Below are 18,617 nucleotides of genomic sequence, written 5' to 3'. Positions count from 1 at the left end.
ATTATAGCAATTAACAACAGCTTTTCTAGGAAATTCAACAAACTCCGGCGACCGGAAACAATTTTTTTTAAAATTTTTACAAATTCAATATAACGGTTAACAACTTTTGTAACCCTATTAACAACTTCAGTATAGTGATTAACAACAGGTTTTTGAGTTTGTTAAAGGCATTACTGAAGTTATAAAAAAGTCACCTTTTGAATTTTTCGAAAAACTTGTTGTTAACTGTTATATCAAAATTGTTAACCGTTATATTGGAGTTGTAAAAATTTTCAAAAAAACGTAATTGTTAACGTTATACTGAAGTTGAAAATTTTTACAACTTCAATATAACTGTTAACAACTTTTATAATGCCATTAACAATTTCAATATAGCAATTAACAACAGGTTTTCTGGGAAATTCAACAAACTCCGGCGACCGGAAACAATTTTTTTGAAAATTTTTACAACTTCAATATAACGGTTAACAACTTTTGTAACCCTAGTAACAACTTCAGTATAGCGGTTAACAACAGGCTTTTGAGTTTGTTAAAGGCATTACTGAAGTTATAAAAATACCACTTTTTGAATTTAAAAACTTATTGTTAACCGTTATATTGGAGTTGTAAAAAATTTTAAAAAAAAGTAATTGTTAATGTTATACTGAAGTTGAAAATTTTTACAACTTCAGTATAACGGTTAACAACTTTTATAATTCTGTTAACAACTTCAATATAGCAATTAACAACAAATTTTCTGGGAAATTCAACAAGCTCCGGTGACTGGAAATAATTTTTGTTTGAAAATTTTTACAACTTCAGTATAACGGTTAACAACTTTTGTAACGCTATTAACAACTTTAGTATATCAGTTAATAACAGATTTTTTTGAAAAATTATATAACTCAAAAACTTGTTGTTAACCGCTATACTGAAGTTGTTAATAGGGTTACAAAAGTTGTTAACCGTTATATTAAAGTTGTAAAAATTTTCAAAAAAATTGTTTCCGGTCACCGGAGTTTGTTGAATTTCCCAGAAAAGCTGTTGTTAATTGCTATACTGAAGTTGTTAATAGCATTACAAAAGTTGTTAACCGTTATATTGAAGTTGTAAAAATTTTCAAAAAAATTGTTTCCGGTCGCCGGAGTTTGTTGAATTTCCCAGAAAACCTGTTGTTAATTGCTATATTGAAGTTGTTAATGGCGTTATAAAAGTTGTTAACCGTTATATTGAAGTTGTAAAAATTTTCAACTTCAGTATAACGTTAACAATTACGCTTTTTTTAAAAATTTTTACAACTCCAATATAACGGTTAACAACTTTGATATAGCAGTTAACAACAAGTTTTTCGAAAAATTCAAAAGGTGGCTTTTTTATAACTTTAGTAATGCCTTTAACAAACTCAAAAACCTGTTGTTAACCGCTATACTGAAGTTGTTAATAAGATTACAAAAGTTGTTAACCGTTATATTGAAGTTGTAAAAATTTTCAAAAAAAATTGTTTCCGGTCGCCGGAGTTTGTTGAATTTCCCAAAAAAGCTGTTGTTAATTGCTATACTGAAGTTGTTAATAGCATTACAAAAATTGTTAACTGTTATATTGAAGTTGTAAAAATTTTCAAAAAAATTGTTTCCGATCACCGGAGTTTGTTGAATTTCCCAGAAAAGCTATTGTTAATTGCTATATTGAAGTTGTTAATAGCATTACAAAAGTTGTTAACCGTTATATTGAAGTTGTAAAAATTTTCAAAAAAATTGTTTCCGGTCGCCGGAGTTTGTTAAATTTCCCAGAAAAGCTGTTGTTAATTGCTATACTGAAGTTGTTAATCGCATTACAAAAGTTGTTAACCGTTATATTGAAGTTGTAAAAAAAAATTTTAAAAAAAATTCCGACTGACGGAGCTCCGGTGACCAATTGTCGGCTGGTCGCCGGAGCTTCGGTGACCGCCACCGTCGGAGGTTAGGTGATCGGCCGGCCAATAGGGGCTGTGATATTTTAAAAATAATATTTAAAATGAAGGGAAATTTGGTCTTTGCCTTTCACATAATAATCCCAATTTGGTCTCATGGTACCAAAATGGGATTTCTTGAATTCAGCGGACGTTTTTGGGCTTCTAAAGTTAAAGGTACATTTTTCTGTCTTTTTCCCATCTTTTTGTGTATAAATGAACAAATGGCCTAAACAATGTTAATTATGTAGACTTGTTGTAGGTATCATGGATAAGCCAGCACTTAATTATACATGGTAACAAAAACACGTTCTAAGAGAGTTTTATACACATGATTGGTTGATTCAGATTTGCAATTGTGGCCCAGCCGAACGTGGCTTTCAAAAATTAAGTAATATCACTAAGGGAAAATTACACTCAGGTTCCACAGAGCACATTTAATATTAAAAAGGTCCCTCAAAATCGCGAAATGATTCTGAAGTCCCCAGGGACCTGTGTGTAATTAATTCTAATTGTGAAATTACCTACTTACCCCTGTTAATTTTATTGCAGCAATTCGTTTACAATCTCAACAGTGGCTGTTAACAATCTGAGAAGACGTGATTGACAACCTCGGCAGTGTTTACGACAACTCACTCAGTGGAATGCCAGGGGCGTTGTTGAGGTTGTTAACCACCTCTTCTCGGATTGTTAACAGCCACTGTTGAGGTTGTAAATAGGTTCTAATTTTATTGCAACAATTCGTTTACAATCTCAACAGTGGCTGTTAACAACCCGAGAAGACGTGATTGACAACCTCGGCAGTGCTCATGACAACCCACTCTGTGGAATGCCAGGAGTGTTGTTGAGGTTGTTAACCACCTCTTCTCGGGTTGTTAACAGCCACTGTTAAGGTTGTAAATAGATTCAAATTAACAGGAGTAACTATGTAATTTCACAATTAGAATTAATTACACACAAGTCTCTGGGGACTTCAGAATCATTTCGCAATTTCAAGGGACCTTTTTGATATTAATTATGCTATGTGGAACTGAGTGTAATTTTCACTATCACTAAATGAAGAAACTTGCAAGAAAAGAAACCTAAGGGTCCTTGCCCAACCGAAAGCATTTTGCGCTGTTACTTCCACTCTGAGGTTACGTATTTCATCAGCTAACCTTTGATTTGGCGTTCGGCTTTTTCAATTTTTATTTTGTTTTGTTATGGGCAAACAGTTTTTTTTATTGGAGATATTTTTATTCGAGGCAACCATAAATACGAATTTATCTTTTATATAAGAATTTGAATTCTGGTTTGTCTTTTTTTTAATTTTGTTATGAAATAGTAAACCATCTAGTTTTTGCCCTTTTTGAATGAAAGGGTATGTCTGTGTATCACCCTTCTAAATCATATGATCAGTTCCTTATTATTCCTTCTAGTCCTATATATAACCTCCTTTCATGTAAGGTCAGACTACTAATACTTTTTTTTCTTTACTATGTCAAGTTTTTTTTTATTAGATTTGTTTGAGATATTATTAAATGCTAAATATATATTTTTTTAATATTATAAGAGACTAGTTTTTTTAATTAAACTCAATCATTGTTGGTCATGCTACCAACACTTGGATTCAATTGAATTAGAATATTATACAGTGGCTTTCTAATTTCACTCGGAATTCGGAAAACAAAACAGAGGCCAACCCATAAGTAACGACGTCGCATGCACTTGTACTATTTTTGCAGTCATACACAGTAAGAGAGGGGAGAAACGAAAGACCCGACCCGACCCGACCCAAGTGAACCGTGTTTGAAACAATTGATTTAAACAGGAAAAAGAACAAATCAAAAGAACACAAACAAACACCATAGAAGAATGAAAAACCCACCCAGCAGATTCATCCCATATAACTGGATGTTTGCATTTAACAAAAAAAAACGGAGAAAGAAAAGGAAACGAAAGATCTATCCCGTATAGATGTGAACTCCAATGGCTATGAGGAAGATGGTTATGAGGCCGAAGAAGAGAATTGCGTGAACTAAAATGGAGACGCCACTGGTGTGCATGCTCCCAAACTCCACAATTCTTCCTCTTCCTGGTAACTGAAACAGAAGCCCTGGACTTAGCAGTACGAACAGAACCACTGCTATCACCACTGGTCCCCAATCCGCCATTAATGTCACCTTTTAAGCTCTCTCTCTCTCTTCTTTCTCTCTCTATCTCTTTTGTCAATGAACGAATTATATCAGAGCCAGTAGTGGTTGTGAGCTATATAGGAGATTAAAGTTACGTCTCTGTGTTTGAAACTTGGAAGGAAGGAATGAGATGCATGAGATCAGCATCCACTAAATAAAGAGACAGATCAATGCGAGGGATGATGAATATTAGTTGTTTGTTTGTTTGGTTTATGGTTTGCTTTGTTGGAAAGAAATTGTGAGAGTGGAGGTCGTAATCAGATGCTAGCTTCAATAGGAACGTGCCAAAAGGAAAGAAATGATACGACTTGTTGGATTATGCAGAATCAAGCAATTGAAAATTTGAAAGGGCATTTTGAAAAAATCTCTCTTTGAAGGTTAAGAATCTGCAGATCACGTTTGTGAGAGAATTGGATTCCACAGCTAATAGGCATGCAATGGCCTAGCTGGTGAATAATGTGTCTGTCACTCCTAAAAGATAAATTCCTTATGTTTTTTCTTCACTTCTTTGACTTGCAATTTTTCCCCTTTGAGTTCTTTTAACCTTTTTTTCTGGATGGGAAAGAAAATTCACATACCCTCTACTACAAAAGACTCGAATCAACGAATCGGAAGGACCAAACAGTCACTGGACGCAATAACGGCTCAATTTGTACCAAAAAATTATTTTCATGGTTGAGCCGGCTTAGGCCAGACCAAAACACAATTAAACTGGGAATCGGAACGGATTTAAAAATTTGGACAGCCTTTTAGATATCACTGTAAATGCTAAAAGAATTAATAAAAACCTTAATTTTTTTGAAAAAAAATTAACCCTCCCAAAAAGTCCAATATATTTTCAGTCAAGTTATAGTCATATGGTTATTTTATTGAAAAATTCACGTATTGTGATGTTATGATGCCGACAGTTAGATATACTGTGAATCTATTTCTAATGTATATTATTATATAATGCACATAATTATTTTATTACTTATTGGATTATGAGAACCATAAATCATTAGTCTTTTCATTTTAATGTGGAGTCCAACTTTTTAAAACATTCAATGAAACGCATAGCCTCACCCATTGGGAAGTGCATCTTATGCCACTAAACCATGAAGTCTTTGGCTAACTTCTTTTTAACCATTTGGTTTCTAGTTGCTGCTTGTGTGTGAGCAGCTCGTATTAATTTTGTATTTTATAACAATACCCATGTTGTAATTTAATGAATCATGATCGTTAATATGGGATTTTTTGTAAAAAATAATGAAACACTATGATTTCTGTCTAAAAACTATCATTTATTATTATCCATCTCATCTTATTTAAATATATTAATTTTAAACATTATGATTTTTTATATCTAACTAAATTTAATTATTTTTTAATAAGAAAGCGCTAAATTGTATATCAAGAACCTTTTGATTTATTGGCACCAAGAGGAGGGGTGAGTGGGTGTGTGATTAGAGTCGAGAATGTGGGTTGGACCCTCGGGTCGGACCCGCCAACCCATCGAAAATGGTGGGTTAGGCCAACCCGCCACCACCTGAAAAATATGAGCCCACGCTGTCACAGGCCGAACCTGCCGCAGGTTGGCGGATTCAACCCGCCTAATTTTTTTTAATATATTAAAATATCTAGAGGAGGTGGATTGGAATTCTGGAAAGGCAAGAAAACTGAAGTCCTACTGGCTACTATTGTCAAAATCAACATTGAGCCAACTTCAAATGTCATCACCATTAGAGATGATTAGATCAAAATGGTTATTCATTGTTGCATGTTGATTTTACTGGAAAAATTTATGTTTGAACTTGTGTTTTTATCATTTTTGAAGTTTAGACTTTAGACAATCGTATAGTTTGTGTTTTAATGTGTTGTAATTTTATTTAAATGCTTGGAATTATTTAAATCATTTTTTATTTTTTTATTTTTTGATTATTTATAAGAAAAATTAAAAAAAAAACTGGTGGGTTAGGGTTGGCAAAATACCATACCGCCAGAAAATGAGCATTTTGAGCCTGACCCGTATAACTAGCAACCCGCCACGGGCCAACCCGCAACCCGCGGGTTGGCCCGTTTTACTAGCCTTATGTGTGATGTATGTAGATAAAAGAAAAAACTATTATTATACAAGGATGTCTTCGCTTTCTTTCCTTCCATTTTTTTTCTCAGTTTTTATTTCAATCATAAGATTACAATTGAATGGTTTAAATTTCATATTTTATAAAAATTATGAATAAAATGTTAAATTTTCCCAAAAAAAACAAATAAAATTAAACTACTGAATTTTACCATGGTAATTTGAAACAATAATAAAAATACTTTATTAAATTATTTTATATAATACAAAATTTAAACCTTTCAAATTGCAAATTGAGAATTGAGATAAAAAGCGGACCAAAACAAAATGGACAGGTACGGAGCTCCTTTCCCAATAGTAGCTAGGGCTGCTTATTGTTATTTAATAAGGAATAAAAAATCAGACCAGACACTAAATCGGTTGAGGTAGTGATTCAAGGGTTAGTACGTCAAATGGGGTCAACTCATGTCAAACTAGTCATATTAAAATAATATAATTTAATTGAAAATAAAAAATACCACAACAATAATCACAAATAACAAAATACAAGGAAATACAACAATAGTTTAATTGTAACAATAACAAAGTACAATAATATTAAGAATTTTGATCTTTACGATTTCTCAATAACTAAAATTAATGATTATTGATACCAAAATTATGATTAAGATATTGAGAGCTAAATAAGAAAAAATCGGACAAATAGCAACATAATCATTCAAATTGGTTCATCCTAATTTGACCGGGTTGATACTGTTTCAATTCCTGGCCGGTCCGACGCTTAAACTAGACTAGATCACTGACTGGCTTTCCAATTGAATTAGTCAATTCGGTCTGGTTTTTTTTCCTTGCTATCTAATCAAAATTTATAATATTTAATTTTAAATTAATTGTAACATCAAATTAAAAGAAAACGGTACTTGGATACAAATCTTGGATTTTTAACGTCTTCCTTTTCTCATTAATAATAATGAAGTGTTATGTTTTCAACCACAGTTTTCTTTCTGCCTTTTATAGTTCTCTCAAAAAAAAAAACGAGATACAAAAAGGAAATCTGATTTAAGTAATTTGAATTAAAATTAGATAAATAAGTAATAAAATGATTGATAAGAAGCACAACACCTTTTAAATCAAATTTGAAGTTCGAGTCCTTTTGAATTAAAAAAAATAAAAAAAATTCCTCGTCCGTAGAACTTCTTCTTTTGGCATTGGATTAGAACTAAATCCCAATCAAACAGAATTACTTCTAATGGGAAGATGCATGTGCTTATAAAGAAAAAAAATTACATCTCAATTAGTTAATTGTATCAGATATTGTTGATATGTTTGGGAAGAAAAAATCACTTCTAAAATTGTTTTTATTGTAGAGAGACACGGCTCAGACCAAAATACCAAACATGATACAACCCCAGGCTGGATCAACGCATTCGGCCCCATCAACAAGATCACCGACTTATAGTGACGGGCCTTTGCACTATTTCATCAATAAAATTAAGATTGTCAAATAATCAATAAGAGTTGGTCTAATACCAACGGGGGTTGGTTTAAGTGGTAAGCGGCTTGGTACCGCTTAAATGAGGTCTCAAGTTCGACCCTCAGCATATGCAGAAATTCCTGTTAGGAGACTCACCCACTACAGCCAGGTGTGTGATGTTGGTCAGATCCAGAAGTAGTCAGAGCATTAATTAATTGATTTTAGGATTCTTCATAAAAATTGAGATTTTGGATTAAAAATATAAATATTTTGTGATTTTAGCTTGAAATTAATATTTCCTATTTTTTGGAAACAATTCTCATATTTTTAGAAAGATTAATTTTTGAAAAGTTTTTCCAATTTCTTGCCTTATTTGGGGGTATATCTAATATTTAATTTTGATATGGATTATATCATATTTGAATATAATTTACATTTATTGATACACTTAAATTTTTATAGGTCATGAAAAAGCATATAAAAAATCTAATGATGCAAGATTATTTTTTAGAATTCTATCACAATCTAATGGTAATATCAAGTGAGTTAATTAATTGTTAATGAACTTAAGTTTTGGATAAAAAAATTCCTTCTTCCCCTATTAAATTAACCTAGCTCCCATCTCTCGGCAGCACAAATTTAGATTCATTGTTCTTATCTCCCTTAATCATCACGCCGCCACCGAATCCCCTCCACCATTCATTGTCAAGTCTCTTTCTTCATAACTATTCCATTATTCACGAGCACGCGCCAACATTAGTTTCATCTCTCATCCTATCAGCACATAATCATCACCTTCCATCAAATGATGGCGATGGCATCTAACAACTTTACAGCAGGAGGCGTTTTGATGGCAGCTTAAGGTACTTGGAAGGAGTATTGAGGAGGCTAGAGCCTTAGGCTAACATTCGGCGACCATAAGGAAGTATGGTTCATTTATCTTTTTAATTTATGACTTTGAGATTATTTAATTTTAAATAATTTGAGTTATGTTGCTTTGAGACAATTTAGTTTTAGATTGTTATTTTTATTCTTGGATTGGATTGATACTTGAATTATATTTGTCCTGAGATATTTGCTGGATTTTATATTTGTGAACCTTTACATTCTTAATTGAATTTATAATTGAGTTTTTATTATGAATTTAATTGTCAATGTGGTTTGAATTGCAAATTTGAGTTCTTCTGCCTCCTGCTTATTTAATTAAGTTGGTAAATTGTCTAATTGTTTAATTGGATAATTTTAAACATAACCTCCAAATTAATTTGAATAAATTGTTATTGGTTTTAATGATTTAATTAACTGGCCTTATACCATTATGAGTTCTCTAATAATTTAAGTATTTTTAAACTTGAGGGTTTTTCTTATTTCAAGTAGGTAAATAAACTTATTAATTCCATTCTTACTTAAAAAAACCCATAACTCGCTCTTTGGGAGTAATGACCTAGGTTGATCTTAAACTACAAATTATTTGGGACCTAATTTAATTGAGTACTTTAACGACAAAGGTATCATCGGTAGAAAATCTGTAAGTATCTTTGTAAGCGCTCTCTAAGCTTGGAGGCATGAATTGGCTCTGACGAGCTCCCAAAATCCAACTCACCTAAACTTTTTTCTACAAAAAAGGTGTGTCAAGTAGGATTGGCTCTACTAAAATAATACATGTGCCTAGTAAAAAAGAGTAAGAGAAGTACAAAAAAAATGCTGACATTTAATACATTATAATGTCTCAAATATGATAATTTTTAATAAGAAGATGTATTTGCACTGCTAAAAAAACATATTCCTTCTAAAAAAATATATTCATCTACCAAACATAATCTTTTCTTACAGCCTTAAAACATTATTTTTATTAAAAAAATTTAGTTCCTAAAACTCTTTATATCAAAGTTTTTACAGAAATAATAAATTTGTAAGTCTTATGTTATCAAAATACTACTTTCATCTAAGAATTTTTTTAAATGCTATTATATTTCTAAAAAATATATATCTTTTTTTAAAAGAAAAGGCGAAATGATATAATAAAATTAGAAAGAGTTAATATGATCTTTGGCCCCTGAAATTTGTCTTCATTTTGTTTTTAGTACCTTAAGTTTCAAACCATAAGTTTTGGTCCATCAAAGGGCAAAATGGTCTAAGTTTTTATTGAATTATAGATATCAATATTTTAACTGAAAAAACCTTAAGGGACCAAAATCTATGGTTTTAAACTTAAGAGACCAAAAACCAAAATAAGAGCAAACTTAAGAGGCCAAAAATTATAGGGTTAACATAATTTTTAGTCCTTTAAGTTTGTCCTTATTTTATTTTCAGTCCCTCAAGTTTCAAACCATAGATTTTGATCTCTCAAGGGATAAAATGGTCTAAACTTTTATTGAATTATAGGGACCAATTTTTAAATAAAAAGAAACTTGAGGGACCCAAACCTATAATTTGAAACTTGAGAGATCAAAACCAAAATGAAGGAAAACTTAAGAACCAAAGTTCATATTAACCCAAAATTGTATTAACCTAACTAGAAAGTAATTGAAGAAATTAATCTAAAATGAAGAACATTAAAATTGCAAAGAAGAGCTAGAATCTCCTGTCAAATAAGCTGCCTCCATGGTGAAAGAAACTTAATTAACCCAAATGATATTTAAATCAAGATGCTCTTCCAGCTTGCTTATATCAAAATTACGAATCCAAAACACAGAAGCTTTAAGGCAACTAGATAGGAATGGTAACCTAGGCTCAGTAGTATTTTTGGATAAAAATTACACATTGACAAAAATGCTTTCTTAAATGCTTGAACTTGCGGATGATGATGGTCTAATATGCTAGATGTCTCAAATCATCTTCAAAAATTAAAATAGGATTACAATGTGTCGGGATAAAGCATGATGGTTTTCTAAAAGCCATATAAGTCAAGGCAAGTGAGCCGTTAATTTTTCTTATCACCACCTGAGGATCATCAATCTTACCGTGGTGCAAAGCTTGGTTTCTTTTATGCCAGATAGTCCCCATTAAACACAAATAAAATGATTATTATGGTATAACTGCAAAAGAATGTCATTAACCGGCCCAAAGCTTTATGCCTTCAAAGTCCAAACCAGATATTCGTAAAGAAAAACATCCAAACTATAAGGCTCAGGTATATGGACAGTGAAAGAAAATATGGTCAAGGGAGTCATTGGTATCGCATCCAAACAAAGAGGAAATGTTAATAGGCAAATGATGCTTGTTAAGAACATCACTAGAAGGAAGCATACTGTGCAGCATTTTTCAAAAATGAAGAATGTATTTAAATGGCAAGGGGGATTTTCAAAATGAATATCCAAAAAGCATTATCATTGCAATTATCCAAAGAGTTAGAGCAGGTTAACTTTCTAGTTCCTTCTTTAATTGTATATATATCGGAGGCATTACCAGTCCAAGATAAATAATCAGGAAAATTCAGCATGGAGATAGGAATTTTAATAATTTTATCTTCTATGTGTGTGTGAATAGAATGATGAGATTAAGGCAGTATTCCAACACAAACAATTCTAAAAAGAAGGAACACGCATTAACAGATCGGCCACCATGCGGAAAAGACTCACTTGGGGTTGATCAAACTCGATGGTTGAGAGGAATCGAAGTAACATTTCCTACCTTCCAAGATAAATTGTCTAATATGAGATAAGTATTTTCAGCAATGCCTTTCCAAATTCAGGATGAATTATAAGGCAATTCAATGATCAAAGGAGAGTTCATATCAACATATTTAATCGTTAAAGTGCTAGCCAAAAGAGAGCGAGATTCAGCAATGAGAATCCTCCATATTTTTTTAGCTAGCAAAGCCCTGATTCATGACTTTTGTAGGTCTAAGCCCTAAGCCTCCTTTTTCTATAGGTTAAAAGAGAGCATTTTTATTTAGTAAGTGGAAACATAATGAGGAAGGCTTAAACAAGAAAGAACATGAATATTCATTGCTACTAAGACAGATTTAATTAGTGTGAATTGAGAAGCTTGTGAGAGGAGCCTAGTTTTCCAAGTAGTAGTTCTTCGCTCAATGGAAGTAATAACTTGATCATATAAGGTAGCTTTACTTTTACCAAGATCAACCCAAGTGCTAAGATACTTTCCCAAAGAAGATTCAAAATGAAACCCAAGAAACTTTGAATAGCTCAGCTTCATAGTATGTGTCACATTTGGAATAAAAATAAGAAATGACTTAGATTTATTGCAATCCTGTCTTGACCACAAGGCATGCATATTGAGTACCATCTTAATAGCAACTAGATTCATAGGGGAACACTAGTCAACAGCATAAAGAAGGTGAGAGTTGGTAAGGAATTTCTACAAACCTTGATACCTTTCCAATGATTTGATGACTCAAGATGATGAATCATACACGAGGATACTTTTTGATAGAATATAAAGATATAAAAATAAAGCGTCTCCTTGCCTAATTCCTCTATTTGGGTAAATGGTAAAAGTAAGCTTCCCAGTGAATTGGATTTGATATTGCACAATAGATATGCACTGCTTTATCAAGTTAATCCATTTTGTAGGAAAATTCATTAACTGAAGGACAACTTCAATAAAGTTCCAAGACAGCTTATCAAAAGCTTTAGAAAAGTCTACCTTTAGGGCAGCTATCTTCTTTCTTCCAGCTTTGGACATGTGGATTTGATTTCAAATATTCGTAGCTAGTACAATACTATCTGAAATAAGCCTCTCTTTTAGAAAAACACATTAATGAGGTGCAGTATAGGAAGAATTGCTTTAAGCTGATTACTAAGAACCTATGAGATGATCTTATGTGCCGCTGTACATAGACTTCTAGGTCTGAAGTCCTTAAAATGTTTGTGGCCTACCAAATTTGGAGATGAGAATAACAATTGTTTTATTGATAATTTTAAGAAGATTCTCCTTTGCCAAAAGTGATTTACCATATTTAAAGTATGTTCCCCAACTATATCCCAATATTTTTGTAGAAATGAGCATGAAATCCATCTATACCTAATGCACTCTGTCTTTATGTAGATCAAAAATAGTTGTCTTGACTTCTTGGCAAGTAATTGACTTCATAAGTTCAAGAGATTCATCAAAAGATAAGGAAGGAATAGGAAAACAATTCAAACCAGTTCTAACTTCATCAAGAGGAGCTTGATCTGCTACTTGAAAAATATATTGGAAGTAATAAAGAGCCATATTTGAGAGTTCCGTTTCAAAGTGCCATCCAATCTCTGAAGACTTGGTAATACAATTCAAAGCTGATCTTCTATTAACAGTAGCATGGAAATAAGTTGTATACCCTTCTCCCTCTGCATAGCATACATAGCATTTGATTTTTGCTCTTTGCACCTAAAAACTTGCCTCACGATCATAAAGAAATTCAAGGGTATGCTTAGCTTCATGAAATGCTGCTAAAGTGTTCGGAGAAGTTGCCCCATCAAGCTTGATCTCATTGGAAACTTCAAAGAAAAAAATTTCTGTTTGGTTGATTTTAAAGGGTAAATTATCAACTCAAGATTTATTCCACAAGAAAAGAGTTTGCAGGGTTCTTAAAAGCTTACTATGAACTTGAAACATTGGAGATCGCAAAACCAATTGAGACCAGCTATCTTTAATAATTTTGGTTGTTTCCTCCAAACGAAACCAATAATTTTCAAATATTTTTGGCTTGTTGTTTTCAAAATAAGCAGTCAGTTAACAAAATAATAGGACAATGGTCAGATGCAGCAATAGACAAAGAAGTAACTACCTCAAACATCCTTCCATTTACCCCCTTTAGTACACGCCTAGAAGCATTATAGTTCAAGCGGATTATGAAATGAACCCATAGATTGAAATTTTGAAATTGTTTCTCAGGTTACTATTCACTGGTAAATTTTAGATTTTTCATCCAATTTAGAAAAATCTATAACTAATTATAGAAAAATTGTATTGAGGTGATTCAAGTCTTTATTTAAAAGTCTTTTAATTCTCTACAGTAAAAAAATATATAAATATGGACTTAACCCTTGTCAATTCATACAATTAATATATGGAAGTTTACTGTTTATTTGGAAAAACTGTACTTTCTAGTTTCTCTGTCCTAACTTTGAGTAATTATAACTCTTAGCACATATATCCATTTTAAGTGATCTATCACTTGTTTTAAAGCTCAGGATATTTACTTTAAGAACAAATTTCATGGTTAGATTCTATCATTTGTCTCACTTTCACACTGTCACAATTTCATGACTTGTTTGGAGATAATTTAAACCCCTTACTTACATTAATAATTCATATTCATTTATTTCATTGCATGCAATCATTCTAACATTCATCATCTTTGTCATCATCGTTATTTAACTTTACATAATATCATTAGCACTATCCATATATACATTGACATAGAAGTTACATAATGTAATATAATATATTTCCTCAATTCTTTTCTTCTTTTCTTTGTTTTTACTTTATGCATCCTTTTGCTTGCTCATTAACATCTATTAGGGTTCGTTAAGAAAGATGAGATTCAGGAGAATCTTAGTAGTAAACATTACCTATATGTATACATGAAAAATGCTAAGGGGATGACATGCTTCGTCTTATGCTTTCATGCTTATGAAATGACATGTTTTAATGCTTAATGTTTCATTCACACATGGCCATGGAAGATACAAGAAATAGAGCAACATTCAATCTTTCATATTTTGAGAATCATCAAGCAACATCAATACTCAAGCATACATATCAACCACATAATAAGGGCAAGTTCACTATCTTGTGTCTTTAAGCTTTCCTTTTTGCTCCCTCTTGCTCTTTTTGCTTCTAACCATTTAGGTTGCTTGCTCAAACTTTATATTTCTCTTCTTTAGTGTCACATAGCCCTAAATATATTAGCGCACAATGTCATTCACTCATTAGAGCCATGATTACCATTAATATTAACACTTTGCTTTCTTTAAACCACATTGACTTCTAACTTTTGAGCTCGATTTTTAATCTTTCTAAAATTAATTCCACATACTATTTCCCCATCATTTTGCATGTACAATCCCTTTCCAAGCTCAAAATTATCAAAATCAAACTCCTTTCCTCTTGAATAGTCTTGGCCGAGACATATAAGGCTTAAGGTTCAAAATTTCATTTTCAATTCTAATACTTCCAAACTTGCTTTCTCACCTTTGCCTCACATAATTTTTCATTCTAAACACATAAGAAACATCAAAATCATCAAATTCCAACCCTAACATCATCCCTAAGTCTAGACAAAATTCTCATGAAGTTAGGGGAAGTTGGATTCTTTCCAATTTCATCACAAAACCATTTGATTACTTCTCTTTTCCTCCTCTTAATCATTAATCTAACATCAATCAATCTTTTTCATAACTTAAACATATTTGGACAGTACCTTCCCTTAGGTTTTAATGCTTCCAAAACTCAATAAAAACCACAACCAAGCTTTACAAGACATGGAGTAAATTAAACTACATCAAAAACTATAACCTTATCTTGTCTTGAAGTTTGGATTTTCCTAGGACTTTATGCTCTTCTTCTTCTCCTTTTTTCACTTGATAATTTCGTGCTTCACTTGCTCTTCCTCTCTTGGCCATCCAAACACACAAATGGGAGAGAGAAAGGGGTATGTATAGAGAAAATTTTGGTTTGAATGTTCTATTTTGCCCTTAAAGTTGCTTGAAATTACAAGGGTCATGTGGCTTGATCTCTTGTCATCCATTCAAGTCTCTTGCAAAGTATACAAATCCTAAGCCAATAAAACATAATATTTTAAGTACGTAATTCTATTTCTTCCAGACATGGCCCTCAACAATTTGTATTATTCCGTCCATGTCCTTCTTATCATTTTTGCATTAAGATAGGGAGAAATTCATGCCCCTCTCACTCTTGACTATTCCTCCACTTATTTTACAATTTTATACTATATCAGGTACCTTTTTAGGTCCTAACTTACCCAGTAATCCTGGAACATGTCCTGACACACTTTTTCTATCACAAATAACTTCACATGGTATTATACAACATGCATATAGAGGGAGGGATGCTCTTTCCTTTGTTCTTTCATTAAAACATTTAATAGTATTTATTTCAAAGTAACTTGACTGAGTTCTTTCTATCGATCCATGACTCTGAAAATCTATCTCTGGGTACCAATACGACCTTTTCATCACAGGCAATTTATCTAATTTTTCTCAGGTAAAAAGTCAACCTATAAACGGTTTATTTTGACTTTTCCTAGATAGTATATAAATAAGCTTTAAATTCTGTTAAAGTCAATCTCTTCGCTTTTTAGGATGAAATCATTTTTAAAACGTGTAATAATTCCTCAAGCATTCACTTCCTATTTATCTCTAATTATCCAAGACCTCCTTGTATTTTAAATAATTTAATTTCGGCTAATATTCATAATTAGCCAAAATCCTTTGAATTTCATCAATTTGCTCAATGAGTATTTTTATTATTTTTTTCCTCATATAGGTCTCAGAATCTCATTTCCTATTTTTTTGGATTTTTCTAGAATTTTTCTAGAATTTTCAGGCATAATTTCCATCACTGTTCTTTCCTGCCTGAAACTTTCTGAATTTACGATTAGGTTCCTGGTTAGGTTTGGCCTCAAGAATCATCTTACTGAGGTTTCCAACACAACCTTTGGCCCTTAATCATCTCTATTTCCCATCCTCAAGTCCTGAAGACTTCATTAGAGTCTCTAACTTACCTGTCTTGTGGTTCTAGAAAACTCTTACTTTATGATTTAGTCACTGAGAATCGTCTCATCCTTCCAAGAAACTTTTGAAACTCCTGTCATAACAAGTTTGATAGCCTACCCATTTTAGGCTAGTTTTGGTATTTCTAGGCTTAAAATCTGGGATGTTACACTACCGAAGATAGAAATTTTTGTAACTAAAGCAAATAAATCAATCCTTTCTAGTATGTTAGTAGAACCTTCCCTATTATTTGTCCATGTAAAAGCTACTCCTTTCTAGGATATAGCCAACAAATTAGCTTCCTCTAAGCAATTCTTAAAGTTTTCAATGTTGGCTAAGGAGCCATAGAAACCTGTTTTGTCAGTTCAGGAAAGGATTTGAGGGCAAAAAGATGGAAAGATTAGAGTGTCAAATCTGATTCTAGAAGACATGTTTATGATTGGCAATTAGGGGGACCATAGACAAGGTAATATAGTGAAAAGGAAAATTCTCACTATTGAGAACCAAACATGACAGAAGAGGGGGAAATAAATCTGAGATATCAATAGAGATCCAAGCAACAACAGTTCCTCCTCCTCTAACATCGCTAGTGCCAAAAAACAACTAAAGCCCATCTTTCAAAGAGAGTTGCAAGCAATATTGAAAGCAATTTTTGTTTCAAAAAGGTATACAAAGTCTACCTTGGGTTGAATCAAAAGTTGCTTGCAATGTTGAACTGTTGTGGTCTTCTTTAAACCACTATGATTCCAACTTAAGAGTTTCATAGCTCCGTGAGAAGATTTCCCAAGGCAGCTTCCGGAGCCTTCATTAGCATGGAAGAAAATAGTAGGATCTTAAATTTCTATCACAAAGTCGGAGGGTAAATCTTCATCTTGTTGGCGTTTAAATCCCCTTATGTTGTTGAATAAAAGAGATTGATTGCTGGCTATACTTGCACTTCTTGTGATAAAGAATAAGTAGATAAGCATGGTCTCGGATTTTCCTCAAAATTAATATAGATAGGTAGATGCGCTTTAGTGGACTCAATGTTGTGACAGTACAAGTTTGCTTGAATTAAATGTGTACCATATCACTTCCATGTGAATTTTGAAGTTCACCTAATTTCATAAAGGAAATAATAGAAATACATAGAGGGAGGTGAGAGAAGTGTATCGGGTCAGTTTCAGGTCTTGATACTGATAGCTCACACAGTATCTTAACTACTAGAGTCTTGATAAGAATGACATAGCAGATGCACCAAAGAGAGGAGAAGAGAACACTGAAAAACTCAACGATTGTGATGAAGAGAAATAGGTGGAGGCACCTCCTATTTATAGGGCCTAGGTGACCCTTATTTTAAGAAGGTACAATCTTCCTTATTTATTATGGATAATATTCTGATTCAACAATCAACAATTAATGTCCAATTCATTTCTCTCCAATCAATCAAGTCCTTAATGCTTGATTGAATATTCCCCAATCATCATTTATTACTTTTGATATATGATTGATTTTCTTGATCAAAGAGATTCTCCTCTCTTGGATCAAGTGGTTCGGCCCATCAAGGGCAGACTCAGGCCTAATGTCCAACATCTCCCACTTGCACTTAATGGGTCAACCATCGTGAAATTCTCCTTCTCATTTCATACTTGGTATGCTGTGACTGCATAGGCATGATGTCTTCTACTTTGGATGCTTGTTAACTATAAACTCCTGAGGCAGAGCCAATGCACAAGCACATCTCAGGTATGTTTGGATGTTGCCTCAAATGCCCTAGATTTACCTTGACACTTTTCTTGTGACATATCCAATCCCTCTCGAGTCAGGTTTATTTAACTCAAATCACCCACTTATATGCGTAGCATCCACACTTGTAAGCCACTCAAAATACTTACGAGGGACATGTCATAGATACCAACATGATTGTGTAATTCAGGGTTAATCTTCCTTCTGACTAGTCATCATTCAGGTATAACTTCATCGTTTTCCTGGCATTTCGCCGGTTAGGATGCAAGCTAAGGTAGTAGGCGCTAGGTTATCCCTTCATGACATTGTCTAAGTCTTAAGGGTACCATGAGAGGTTTGTTCCTTTTAGGGACTCACAATGAAGTGAGATCAGGGATCTTCCTACTCATATCCCAGTTGCGGTTGATAGAAGTATATGCAGTATGAATTACATGTCACAATGTTCATCTTAATCTATTAAAAGCGTGTGTTGTTTTTCTTTGTCAGCTTCATGCAGACTTTAGTTCTAGGAGCACTTAGTGCCCAAACCAAAACTTTGTGCTTGACATATAATGACGTCCTTCAAGATGAGTTC

The 18,617-nt window shown here is 32.8% G+C and overlaps 1 protein-coding gene across 2 annotated transcripts in view; it reads right to left on the bottom strand.

Annotated features, from left to right (window-relative positions):
- Window positions 1-3,494: 3,494 nt before the first annotated feature.
- LOC114729134 (uncharacterized) overlaps window positions 3,495-18,617 on the bottom strand; it is a 71,179-nt gene continuing 56,056 nt past the window's right edge. The window contains exons 2-3 of one of the 2 annotated variants that reach the window (XM_028916101.1): window positions 6,754-6,774; window positions 3,495-4,089 (exon numbers count right to left, since the gene is read on the bottom strand). In XM_028916101.1, coding sequence (XP_028771934.1) covers window positions 3,871-4,089; window positions 6,754-6,774 — 240 coding nt within the window. In that variant the 3' untranslated portion in view covers window positions 3,495-3,870. Of the gene's footprint in view, window positions 4,152-6,753; window positions 6,775-18,617 lie in introns of those variants that run through there. The other variant, XM_028916102.1, reaches the window with a different exon arrangement.

Source organism: Neltuma alba, unplaced genomic scaffold (assembly GCF_004799145.2).
Source record: "Neltuma alba isolate B1F8T4 unplaced genomic scaffold, ASM479914v2 tig00012607_pilon, whole genome shotgun sequence".
NCBI lineage: Eukaryota > Viridiplantae > Streptophyta > Magnoliopsida > Fabales > Fabaceae > Neltuma > Neltuma alba.
Note: the sequence above shows the minus strand (reverse complement) of the source record. Positions and strands in the feature narration are given on the sequence as shown.